The following is a 12,706-nucleotide window of genomic DNA, read 5'->3' as shown; positions in this document are numbered from 1 at the left end:
TTCTTCTGTCTTTTGATTCTCTCCCTTCATTTTTCCATTTCTGGTTTATATACCAATTCAAACGCTTATGAGTAGGGGTGGGCAAAAAAATCAAACCGAACCGATCAAACCGAACCGACCGAACCGAAACTGATTCGGACCAAACCAAAGTCCATTTCAAATCTTTCAGTTGAAGATTTTTCCAATCCGAACGGTTCAGTTCAGTTCGGTTTAAACCAAACCGAACCGATAAACCGAAATATTTTTATAATTATTTAAATTAAAAATATTAGTAATATCAAGATATTAAAATCCTAAGATAAAGCCCACTTAATTTCCTTTTGCACGAAGAAAATCCTAATATAATTTGATTTCCATGACACTTTGTCTAATTTTTGTAATATTCGTCATTGAGCCTACATAATATCCATGGTTAGTTTTTTCCAATAGCGTATACTTTTAAACCCTACAATTAAAACCTAAACCAAGTCTAATTAAATTGAATTGAATTTACATATTTAATTTTTGATTATGTCCAACACGATTATTTCATGACAACCTTACATTTATGTATTAAAACATGATTTCTTGTACAATAAATAAACTAAGAGAAATCCGATTAAACCGAACCGAACCGAAATACAAACCGAATCGAATACAAACCAAACCGAATATAAACCGAACCGAACATAACCGAACCGAAATCGATCCAAACCAAACTAACTATAGTTTACTTCAGCTGGAAAAATTCTAGAACCGAACCAACCAAACCGAACCGAACTCGAACCGAACCGATAAAATAACCGAAGTGCCCACCCCTACTTATGAGTGATATATGCACCATTATCATCTTTGTTTCAGTTGAATTCAGCTTCTTTTTTTTCTTCTTTCTATTACCATTTTGGGCCTTTGTGAAACTGATTATGGGCTCTTTTTAAAAGTAATCTCATCTTTCTATATCTGATTGGATCTGATGAAATTCAGATATAAGATCAAAGTATATAACATTCAGCAAAGACTTAAGTAGGTATACATAATAACTTGAAAGCTACTCTAAGTTATTAAAGAACTAAAAAGAGTAACAAACAGCAGAAGAAGTTGGAAGCTCTCAAGCAAATAAATGTATAAAATAAACTCTTGACTAAACATAGCTGTCCCCTTCTTCCACCAAATCTTTTTTTTTGCTGTCTCTTGAAGCTATCTTATGACACAAACCTCAGACCCAACCTCACCTCACAGTTTGGTACAACCTTTAGTTTCCTCTTTAACATTTTTCCCCTTATATTACCGCCAAAGTTCCCACTGATCTCTTCAGTTATCAAAACACATAGTCCCATACATTTTTCTCTATCTCTCATTTTGCTCTGCTTCGGAGCTTAGCTTTCCTCGCCATGGAACCAAACACCATGGCCAGCTTCGGCGATGAGGTAAAAGAGAAAACAAGAAGAACAAATATCGAAACTTAACTTTCCTACGTTTTGTTCTTTACCAAACTTTTTCATTTGGTGAATGCAGCAGCATCGTCATTCGTCCTTCTCGGCAAAGATCTGTAGAATCTGTAGGGACGAGGTCAAAGACGGCGACAATGGCCAGACATTCGTGGCGTGCCACGTGTGCGCATTCCCTGTTTGCAAACCCTGCTATGAGTATGAGCGTAGCAACGGTAACAAATGTTGCCCTCAATGCAACACTCCCTATAAACACCACAAAGGTAAATTTAGATCTAAAAATAAAATAAAAAAAGATTTAAGCTAGCTTCACTGACAAATTTGTTTTTGCTTGAAGGCTCTCCAACCATTGCTGGAGATGATGAAGAAGAAGAAAACAATGGTCATGTTGATTCGGACGATGAGTTGAATATCAAGAATCGCAAGGATACTTCCTCCATTTACCAGAATTTTGCCTATGGATCGGTAACTTAATGACTTTGATCTATATTTTCAGTTTTCTTTGTAGCCTCTCCTTCCTAATTGAAAAAAATAAAGATTCTGAGTATGTTTTGGTATTGCAGGAAAATGGAGACTACAATAGTAAGCAGCAATGGCGTCCAAGTGGCCGTGCCTTCTCTTCCACCGGAAGTGGTATGTTTAGTACATGTGTTCGGTTTATATATTACGTATGTACTAAACATACCTGTCTTTGTGTGATTTAATTTTGAAGTGTTAGGGAGAGAGTTTGAAGGTGAGAGAGATGGAGCCACAGACGCTGAGTGGAAAGAACGAGTTGATAAATGGAAAGCGAGGCAAGAGAAGAGAGGTTTATTGGTTAAAGGAGAACAAACAAAGGATCAAGACAGTCAATCTGATGAAGAAGAATTCCTGTAATAAAAATAAAAAAAACACAATCTGATCTTTTATTTTTAACCTAGAATAATAAAAGACTTGAAGCGCAAGTAACTAAGTTGTTGTCGTTGTTGTTTTACAGAGATGCTGATGCAAGACAACCTCTCTGGAGAAAAGTCCCAATCTCTTCGAGCAAAATAAGTCCTTACAGGATCGTGATCGTTCTCCGCCTCATCATCTTAGTCTTCTTCTTCCGTTTCCGTATCTTGACACCAGCCAAAGACGCCTACCCTCTCTGGCTGATCTCAGTCATCTGCGAGATCTGGTTCGCGCTCTCTTGGATTCTCGATCAGTTCCCTAAATGGTTCCCGATCAACCGTGAGACCTACCTCGACCGTCTCTCTATGAGATTCGAAAGGGATGGAGAGAAGAACAAGCTTGCACCGGTTGATGTGTTTGTCAGTACGGTGGATCCTCTTAAGGAGCCTCCGATCATCACAGCCAACACTATTCTCTCCATCTTAGCCGTTGATTATCCGGTGAGTAAGGTTAGCTGCTATGTGTCTGATGACGGTGCTTCCATGCTCCTGTTCGATACGTTGTCTGAAACGTCAGAGTTTGCAAGAAGATGGGTTCCGTTTTGCAAGAAGTACAACGTAGAGCCAAGAGCTCCAGAGTTTTACTTCTCTGAGAAGATTGATTACTTGAAGGATAAAGTCCAAACTACATTCGTCAAAGATCGTAGAGCAATGAAGGTCAGTGAAAACAAAAGAAAGATCTTTTACTTGCGTATCACGAAACGGTTCTTTACATTCTTGATCCATTGTTTTGTAGAGAGAGTATGAAGAGTTTAAAGTGAGGATCAATTCTTTAGTGGCTAAAGCTCAGAAGAAACCCGAAGAAGGTTGGATGATGCAAGATGGTACACCATGGCCTGGGAACAACACTCGTGATCATCCCGGGATGATTCAGGTCACATAACAGATTCTTCTCTCTTTTTTTTTTTTTTTTTTTTGAATTATACAGGGGTGTACTGGCCCCACAGAAGTGGTCCAGACTAGTCACTTGTTGTCCTCTGTCTCTGGTGATGCCAAAATGTTAATTTCCCAGTGGCCGGGACTTGATTTTTCTCTTTCGATATAACACCATCAAAAGATTCTGAAACAAACTACTTTGGTATTCTTCTTCAGGTGTATCTAGGAAAGGAAGGAGCTTATGATATTGACGGTAACGAATTGCCACGCCTAGTGTATGTGTCTAGAGAGAAGCGTCCTGGTTACGCTCACCACAAGAAAGCTGGAGCCATGAATGCAATGGTAAGCAAGCAAGCAAGAAAACAAGTAAGCCTATGGAAACAAACAAGTAACTGTTTTTTGCTGAATATTGGTTTCTTGGATTGGGCCAGGTTCGAGTCTCTGCAGTGCTCACAAATGCACCATTTATGCTGAACTTGGATTGTGATCATTACATCAACAATAGTAAAGCCATCAGAGAATCAATGTGCTTCCTGATGGATCCACAGCTCGGGAAAAAGCTTTGCTATGTTCAGTTCCCTCAGAGATTCGATGGAATAGATCGCAATGATCGATACGCCAATAGAAACATCGTCTTCTTCGATGTAAGTCATCATCAACCATTATCAGCAAAAACAACACTCTAATTCTTAAAAAAAAAAAAAAAATTAACTAAAACCCAGTTATGTTTTGTCGCAGATAAACATGAGAGGGTTAGATGGGATTCAAGGACCAGTCTACGTCGGAACAGGATGTGTATTCAACAGACCAGCACTGTACGGATACGAACCTCCCGTGTCTGAAAAACGAAAGAAGATGACATGCGACTGCTGGCCGTCGTGGCTTTCCTGCTGCTGCGGCGGAGGTAGGCGTGGCAAACCGAAGTCGGATTCGAAGAAGAAGAAGTCAGGGATCAAGAGCTTGTTATCTGGACTGAGGAGGAAGAAGAAGAAGGACAGTGCAACGACGATGAGCTATTCAAGAAAACGATCGACCGAAGCCATATTCGATCTTGAGGACATCGAAGAAGGGCTTGAAGGGTACGACGAGCACGATAAATCATCTCTAATGTCTCAGAAGAACTTCGAGAAGAGATTCGGGATGTCTCCTGTGTTCATTGCATCGACGTTGATGGAGAAGGGAGGGTTACCTGAGGCGACGAACACGAGCTCACTCATCAAAGAAGCCATCCATGTCATTAGCTGCGGATACGAAGAGAAGACTGAGTGGGGCAAAGAGATAGGATGGATCTACGGATCAGTGACGGAAGATATTCTTACGGGGTTCAAGATGCATTGTAGAGGTTGGAAGTCGATTTACTGTATGCCTAAAAGACCAGCTTTCAAAGGATCTGCTCCAATCAATTTGTCTGACCGGTTGCACCAAGTGCTTCGTTGGGCTCTTGGTTCGGTCGAAATCTTCTTTAGTCGTCACTGCCCGTTGTGGTATGCATGGGGAGGCAAGCTCAAGATTCTAGAACGTCTCGCTTACATCAACACCATTGTGTACCCTTTCACTTCTATTCCTCTGTTGGCTTATTGTACTATCCCAGCGGTTTGTCTTCTCACCGGCAAGTTCATCATTCCCACGGTTAGTCTGATCACTTTTATACCCTTAAACTCTTTTTTTTTTGTTACACAGACTACAAAATATCATTGGTTACACAGTTTTTAAAAAAATTTAAATTACATTGAAATACGAAAACATCGTCCTAGTATTATTTTTTTAACTCTATCTTTTATTGATCAGATCAACAATTTTGCGAGCATATGGTTCCTTGCGCTGTTCCTATCAATCATCGCGACGGCGATCTTGGAGCTGAGGTGGAGCGAAGTGAGCATAACTGACCTGTGGCGTAACGAGCAGTTCTGGGTGATCGGAGGAGTCTCGGCTCACCTCTTCGCCGTCTTTCAAGGTCTCCTCAAAGTCCTCTTCGGAGTCGACACAAACTTCACTGTCACGTCCAAAGGAGCCTCGGACGAAGCCGACGAGTTCGGAGATCTTTACCTCTTCAAATGGACGACTCTTCTCATCCCTCCCACCACTCTCATCATCCTCAACATGGTCGGTGTCGTGGCAGGAGTTTCGGACGCCATCAACAACGGGTACGGCTCGTGGGGACCGCTTTTCGGGAAGCTGTTCTTCGCGTTTTGGGTCATCGTTCATCTTTACCCGTTCCTCAAGGGTTTGATGGGTCGACAGAACCGAACTCCCACGATCGTTGTGCTTTGGTCGATCCTCTTGGCGTCTATTTTCTCGCTGGTTTGGGTTCGGATCGATCCGTTTTTGGCGAAACAGACTGGTCCGTTACTGAAGCAGTGTGGCGTTGACTGTTAATAAAGACTATTTGTATTGCGTTTGCGTTTTGGCCGCCCTTTTGAGCCATCTCTGTTTGGGTTTTTTTGTTTCTTTTATTTGAGCAAAGAAGTTATGATAAAAAGGGATCATATAAAATACAAACAAATCAAATGAATCACAACACCCACATATGCAACAACAAACACACAACCATTTTGGTTTATTACACACAAAAACACACAAAGCCAATTAATTAAATAAAATGATATTTCACTCAGTGTAACCAAACATGTGTGGAACCGTGAGACATTTGGACATCATACTTTCTCTCTACCTGCTTGTGGCCATTGAGTGACTGTTCCAATAGCCACCAACTGTTCCGATAATAGGTGATTCAGGGCTTCGACTTGGAGATTTTCTTGGAGAGTTCGTTGCTGAGAACTGTTTTATCTCCTCTGAAGTCAACGCGCCCAGTATAGGTCTTTCATCGTAGCTTTGAACACCCATAGAGACGCTGCTGCATCCGCTGGTCGTGGTCTTCGATGTAGATAACCATGTTGAGAGACTAGCGTCAACAGCTGGTACTTCTTGAGATCTCTTGATTCCATCTCTTGATTTTGGTTTCAAGCTGAATGAAGGTAACTCATCAACAACCTGAGGCTCTTGTAAGCTGAAGGATGCATTTAGTTTGTGTTCTTGATCGGAGATGAGAGTCACGTTGTTCTCCTTTCGAGACTGCGTCTGCATTGTTCTTCCTTTGGATTTCACAGCTTTCCACTGGGAGAGATTCTCGATGGGGTTCAGTACAGCGTTGACATATCCGGTTCTGTCTCTAGCACTCGTGTTAGACTTGTCTTTTTTATCGGCAATCTCCTCGGTGTAAACTTTGTTGTTATCCTCATAATCATCATCATAATAGTCTTCATCAAGTAGACAACCATCATCATCAATATCTTCTAGATCACTTTCATCACAATCTGTTAAAGCATCCTCTTCTTCCTCATCGTCACTTTCTCTGCAATTCTGGTATCTATGGTTTGAAGGAAAAGAAGTTGACGAGTTGGAAGTAACATCGCTCCCCTCTGATGAACATGGTGCCTGATTCGACTTCAAAGGCTTCACCTCTTCGTCCTTCTTCTTCTCCTCTTCAAAGAGCTCAACAGATTCATCTACTGTAACGTGTTCATACGTTTTGACCTTGGAGTCAAAAGTCACTCTCTTACGACTTGGACTTGGACTCGGACTCGGACTGTTTCTCTCCTCAGCTTTCTCTTCACTGCAATTAAAAAAACAACAAAATCAATAACTCAAATCTGTTTACGCTAGGTACAAGAACAAAGAGTTAACAGTTTTGTCTAAAAGGGACATAACAAGACTAACCAGATGTGAGTGGTCGGAATGACAGAAACCTTAGTCACTTCTTCAACAGCAGCAGGAATCCTAACATCCTTTGCAGACTTGGGAACTTCCTCAACAATAGAAACGCTAACATCCTTTGTACAACCCTCAGAGATTTTCTACATAAAAAAAAAGAAAAAAGATTACTTCAGATCAGACAAAACCCAACACAAATTAAAGCTGAAACTTTGTCAACAAGCAGCTCAGAAAGAGATCTTACGTTGGAACGAGGGTCCTCCCTGCGCCTCTGACGCCGGCGATTCTTCCGGCCACCGAAGCAACCTGGAAAGCAACCCATTCTTTTGAGAGAGTAGAAGAAGATAGAGAGTTCCTTCGAGGAGCTTTCACAATTTCTTGATCCAAGACATTGATTTGGTTATCTTTTATTTACTCTTTTTCGTTTTCCTTTTCTTTTTAATTTTAACTTTTTATTAAAATATTTATTTCGAGGGGGGAAAAAAGGAAAATGACCGTTACAATGTCTGAGTCTCTCTGACTCTGACCCCACACATTAGGCTTTGAAATTGGACCGTTGCTCTGTGGGCCCTCGCTTTACTATAAAGAACTATAAAAATAATCGATGGGCTTTTATTACCCAATATATTATCGGTCCACTGATATTCATCGCAACTGAAGATTTTCTTCTTTCACGTGTACGGTCCGGTGTCCATATCAGATGAGGTATATACTGACGTGATACGTGTACGGATAATTTACAATGGCGGATAGATTTCTAGGTGCGTCTCTGTTCAAGGATTATTTAGGAGAGAATTAGGGTTCTTCGAGCATCTCCAACGTAAAACTCCATTTTTTTCTCCAAAATGGAGTAAAAGTGAAAATAGAGTAAAATTACTCCAACCCTACTCCATTTCCCACTCTATAATGGAGTGATGAACAAACAAAAAATAGTTTACTCCATTTATAGAGTAAATTTCATTATGGAGTGAAATATGAAGTTGGGTTGGAGCATTCTTTACTCCATATTCATTTTTATTCCATTTTAAAGTAAAAAATGGAGTAGGGATGGAGATGTCCTTAGCTTTGTAATCGGTTTGGAGGATAAGCAATAAAGGACTTTGGTACCTCAAAGCCTACCACTAAAATGTTTCCTTTTCTTTTAAACAGCTCTTAGTATGCAGCTTGCATTCTAACTGAACATGAGAACCAAACATTAGTGAATCCCTTTTTACAAGTCTTAGGTTTATGATTCGGATGTTTTTGTTCATTGCAAGTTTTGTATTATGAGCCTGACATGGAATTGTTACTTTATGCTCATAGTTAAAATTAGCTTTGCTAATGAAAATTTCGTATTTACCGCTAGATAATGGTAGATTTTGCCTAAGCTTAGAACATTTTGCTAGATTTAAGTATATTTCTGGTTAAATGTCTCATTTTCAATACAATTGGATTATGACATATCATTGTCAAATTTGAAGAAGATGGAATTTCTAATAATAAAAAAAAAAACATAAGTCTTCAAAATATGGTAGGGCTTGGCCAAACATTATGCGCATTAAGTAAGCTAGACGCGTCGTCACAATTAAAACTTTGAATTGTCTGTCTTTGCCATAACTATTTGTCTCTCAACGTATTCAATTCTTTTTTCATTCCTTTTATGTTATTTTTTGGCCTCGGAAGAATTAGTATTACCTTTTAGTTTGTTCAAGATTTCCAAAGTAATTTCTATAGTTGGCATACAAATTTTTCACTATTCAATTATGTTCCTCTGTTTTGTTGTCCAAGTTACGTCCCGATTTTAGTAAAAAAAAATTGTAACATTAATTAGTTCGTTGTTACTAGGTTTCGTTGACTAATTAAATCTAATTTCCCATTTAATTTACTATAGACAAACGATTGATAGTCTAATGTAAAAACCAGCTACTCTAATAAGAAAAATAGGGCAAGCACCCTAATATAATTCACGAATATATAGATTAATACAGCTCATTGTAGCTAAATTTTTCTGAGTCTGATTGGCACCTATCGAGATGAATATTTAGTTATCTACATTTTTTCCTCCTAATGACTTGTTATAGAGAGCACATCAAGTTAGATACACTGTTGGACGTTTGATGATAAATTGATATTGTTGAACATAGGCATGTAATTTTGGTTAACCAAACCAAACCATGCCTGTTTATAAGTTATTGGTTAACAAAGTATATTTAGCACGCAGGCTACCAAAATTAATCTTAAACCAAATTTCCATAGATCATTTTAGTTTCATTCCACATCAATTTTCATAACACAGAGCATATATAGAATTATTTCAATAGATTCAGCCACCAACGAGATGGTTTCAATTGGTGATCTCAAAGGTTAACTTTTTTATTCTCTATGTTTTAGGGTTTATCAATTATAAATACCTGTCAATAAATTTAAATAGTATACAGACATGAATTCATTGTCAAAAAACATACAAAAAGATAAAAAAAAACTTTCAGTACATATCAGCATGAATAAATATATTTAGAGCAGAATAGAGAATACCCGAGCTATGTTCTGACTCTAAGACCTACCATATCTGATAATCAAGATATCCTTATTTGGTGCTTCACAAAAACAGGGGAATACACGGGGAAGTCTAGATACAATCTTCAAAAGCAACTGTCAAATCAAACACTTCAACACTATGATGGGAATAGTTCAATCACAGATGAAATGAACCAACTCTGCTCAACTATATGGAAGCTTAATTTACCACCAAAGGTTAAAGTACTTTAAAGTAGTTTGGTGGAAACTAGTCCATCAAGGAATGGCAGCTGCAGAAAATCTTGAAGAAAAGAGGAGTAAAATTGATAGCACTTGCCAAATTTTTGGAGAGGAACATGAAACCCAAAATAACCTGATGTTTACCTTTAGAGTATTGAAGGAGGGAGACATGGTCTCTTGTGCCTCCTGAGTATAAAGCACTAGACTTAAACCAGGAAACTATCCTCTAAAATATGAAAGTGCTACTGGCTCAGACCAAAAGAGACCCAAGAAAAGTTTAAAATTTTTTTGTAGGCTGGAAAATATGAAGAATGAGAAACAATATAATCTTTCAACATAAAATGGAGCATATTCTACATGTGGTACATGGTGCATTAAGAGACAATCAGCAATGGCAGGAAGCAAACTACAAAAAAATAATAGGATCAACATATTATGTCCTCACGTTTGTAGAGAGAGTACGAGCAGGTATTACATTACTCTCCATACTATTACCTTGTTGATGCTTTATGAAAAGGCTCAGATGAGCCTAGAGAAATAGGTTAGTCCTTATATAGCAAAGAAGGCATCCTTTATCTTCAAAAGTCCATCTGCAATTCGACCAACTAATATCGCATTTGAAGTAGAAGCTCAATGTTGATGGAAGTGCAGCAACAAAGAACGTTAGGCTTTAAGCAAGTTGTTTTTCTAAGTGACTGCAAAAGGCTTATAGATGAGTTAAATCGATTCAATACTGAAATGACCATCGAAGGAGTCCGTAACACATAAATCCACTCAATGGTACAAGACCTCCTAGAGATCTCAAGGAAGGATCAACTTACTTTTCTTCATGTGTTCTAGAGATTGTACTATCTATATAGATGCATTAGCTAAACAAACAATATCGAAATAGAAACCAAAACTATGTAATTTTATGAATCTAATATTAATAATATAAGGAGTTGACATAAAATACCTAGATAGTTTGATTAGACTACATACATGCCAATAAGTATTAATTCTATTATTAAATATACAAAATTACAATTTTCGTTTCTCTTATATTATTATATAAAATAGATTAGCGAACATACTATAACTGTTGCATTAGGACAGAATTAAGTGAATTACTTATTATATTTTTTTTGGTCAACAATATTAAGTATATAAGATTTTATTACCTTACTGAAAACAATAATCGAAATTAAATAGAAAACAAATCTGTTGACCCAAAAGAAAAAAAAAACAAATCCAAAAGAGGAGATTCCTTTTTCTTTACCCCAAAACCTTTGAATATTTGCGTTACTTACTATGGTAAATTATAAGATATGGTAAAGAAGGGAGGGTGTTTAAGTCATTACAGTTATGGTATAATCGTAAATTAAGGGGTAGAGTTTGCGTCGTATCTCTCTATATATATTGTCCTAACCCTACAGACTCCCTTTGCCCCTTCATTCTTTTTCTCTCTCCCCCTCTCTCAGCGTGTAATCTCTCTTTCTCTCTCCACTTCTAAATATTATATTGTTGATTCAAAAAAAAAAAGAGATAAACTCTAATAAAATATTCATCTCTGATTAAATTATTATCCTTCCATCTGATCTATTTCAAAACAACCGTTTTCACCGCGGTAGTTATATATTTTACACACTGCTGACGTGGCAACCATCCAATAGCAAACGGCCATGAATACCAAAACGATGCGTCTTCCGCCACGTCGTATGCTGACGTCAGACAAACGAATTCTCCCGAGTGTCGCTGAAAAACCGACTGAGACCACCGGCGCAACAAATCAACCACCGCCGCCGACGACTCCCGCCGCCGGTCCGAATCAGCTCCTTGCGGGTTATTTGGCTCACGAGTATCTCAACAAGGGCACACTCTTCGGAGAGCAGTGGAGTCCGGCTCGATCCGAGGCGAGGAAGAATAAGGCGAGCCATGAAACAGAGCCGAGTGATTATAAACGGAGGAGATATGTGGAGGTAGCTGATATCCTCAGGGCAGACGGGGCCTTCATGCCAGGTATCGTCAACCCTTCACAGCTTGCCCGATCCCTTAAACTGTGATGGCGCTAATCCACGTGGACGAATGACACTGGCTGGTCCAAATGAAAATCATTCCTCCTCGTTAGGTTTTTTTTGCTATTGTTGTTGTTGTTTGGGATTAGATGTAATGTGTGTTATTGTAAATCTGGTGATGTTATCGATTAGCCAACGTTGTTGAAAAATTGATCGCCGATTTAAATATCATTTCTGCAAAATGTCTGGTTCTGGTGTGCATTATAAATAATAGATCAATGTTTTTATTCATCAATGTACTTTTGGTTATCTAGAGGTGACCTTTGATTTGCAAAAAAAAATTCAGGTTCGATAAAAGGTTTGGTTGTAAAGATTGTTACAAGTAATCTGCTCGTTCAGTCGAAAAAGGGGTGTGCGTTGTTGGATTTACAGTAAACACTAGTCGACAAAAATTGTTGAATCCAACAAAAAAAAGAAGCACTTTAAGGCATTGATCTGAAGCTATTTCTTGATTCTTCGTGGTGATGCAGAATCTTTTTGACTCTCAAGCATAGTCTCTTCTTTGTGATTGGGATCACGGCGCTGACATTTTTAACTTCATCATCAACCCAGTCAGTCTCGAATCTTGTTTATACTCTTTTTACCTTATCTTTGATTATATAAATCATGCGGTTTTAGTGTCTCTTCGACTTTCTTGTTAGACGCAATCTTTGCTTTGTTTATAATGAAAACCCACTTACAACAACTTACTTATCGACTTTAACCCAAAAAAAAACATCTTACTCATCGTTCAGTTTTTTTTTTATTTGGACACCACTTATCGTTCAGTTAAATTAATTTGTGTCCATGTTTTAATTGAAATATTCTAACATGCAAACATCTGCCTGTCAGCCTTTTTGCTCTTTGCTCTTTGCTTTTTCCTTTCTATAACTCAAACTTGTCGTATCTTTCTTGACAATCTATATTCTTTGGAAGCTCTTTTTTTTCTGTAATATTCTTTGGAAGCTTTTTTCCGTTAAGATACACACTT

General features: G+C 38.3%; 3 protein-coding genes across 4 annotated transcripts; 2 read left to right on the top strand and 1 right to left on the bottom strand.

Moving 5' to 3' along the window:
- Positions 1–1,164: 1,164 nt before the first annotated feature.
- On the top strand, positions 1,165–5,714 carry LOC106410419 (cellulose synthase A catalytic subunit 4 [UDP-forming]-like). 2 transcript variants are annotated; one of them, XM_013850910.3, is made up of 11 exons: positions 1,165–1,406; positions 1,498–1,690; positions 1,765–1,892; positions 1,991–2,060; positions 2,140–2,299; positions 2,404–3,016; positions 3,096–3,233; positions 3,452–3,577; positions 3,667–3,879; positions 3,974–4,864; positions 5,024–5,714. In XM_013850910.3, the coding sequence occupies exons 1-11, from the start codon at positions 1,371–1,373 to the stop codon at positions 5,609–5,611; spliced, it is 3,156 nt and encodes a 1,051-aa protein (XP_013706364.2). In that variant the 5' UTR covers positions 1,165–1,370; the 3' UTR covers positions 5,612–5,714.
- LOC106410420 (nuclear polyadenylated RNA-binding protein 3) lies at positions 5,703–7,400 on the bottom strand. The gene is made up of 3 exons (XM_013850911.3): positions 7,191–7,400; positions 6,953–7,089; positions 5,703–6,848 (listed from the first exon to the last, which is right to left on the bottom strand). The coding sequence occupies exons 1-3, from the start codon at positions 7,266–7,268 to the stop codon at positions 5,903–5,905; spliced, it is 1,161 nt and encodes a 386-aa protein (XP_013706365.1). The 5' UTR covers positions 7,269–7,400; the 3' UTR covers positions 5,703–5,902.
- Positions 7,401–11,089: 3,689 nt separating this feature from the next.
- LOC106409374 lies at positions 11,090–11,967 on the top strand. Its single transcript, XM_013850022.3, has one exon. It carries the CDS (start codon positions 11,344–11,346, stop codon positions 11,722–11,724), a length of 381 nt encoding a protein of 126 aa, XP_013705476.1. The 5' UTR covers positions 11,090–11,343; the 3' UTR covers positions 11,725–11,967.
- The last annotated feature ends 739 nt before the right edge of the window (positions 11,968–12,706 follow it).

The sequence above is a fragment of the Brassica napus genome, chromosome A6, assembly GCF_020379485.1.
Source record: "Brassica napus cultivar Da-Ae chromosome A6, Da-Ae, whole genome shotgun sequence".
Lineage (NCBI taxonomy): Eukaryota > Viridiplantae > Streptophyta > Magnoliopsida > Brassicales > Brassicaceae > Brassica > Brassica napus.
The sequence above is the reverse complement of the archived record's forward strand: the minus strand, read 5'-3'. Positions and strand labels throughout refer to the sequence as shown.

Coding starts and splice junctions, on each gene's coding strand:
- LOC106410419 (XM_013850910.3), top strand. CDS start 1,371: ATGGAACCAAACACCATGGCCAGCTTCGGCGATGAG. Junction 2,300..2,403: donor TCTGATGAAGAAGAATTCCT/GTAATAAAAATA, acceptor GTTGTTTTACAG/AGATGCTGATGCAAGACAAC. Junction 4,865..5,023: donor GCAAGTTCATCATTCCCACG/GTTAGTCTGATC, acceptor TTTATTGATCAG/ATCAACAATTTTGCGAGCAT.
- LOC106410420 (XM_013850911.3), bottom strand. CDS start 7,268: ATGGGTTGCTTTCCAGGTTGCTTCGGTGGCCGGAAGAATCGCCGGCGT. Junction 7,090..7,190: donor GGGAGGACCCTCGTTCCAAC/GTAAGATCTCTT, acceptor TTTTTTATGTAG/AAAATCTCTGAGGGTTGTAC. Junction 6,849..6,952: donor ATTCCGACCACTCACATCTG/GTTAGTCTTGTT, acceptor TTTTAATTGCAG/TGAAGAGAAAGCTGAGGAGA.
- LOC106409374 (XM_013850022.3), top strand. CDS start 11,344: ATGAATACCAAAACGATGCGTCTTCCGCCACGTCGTATGCTGACGTCA.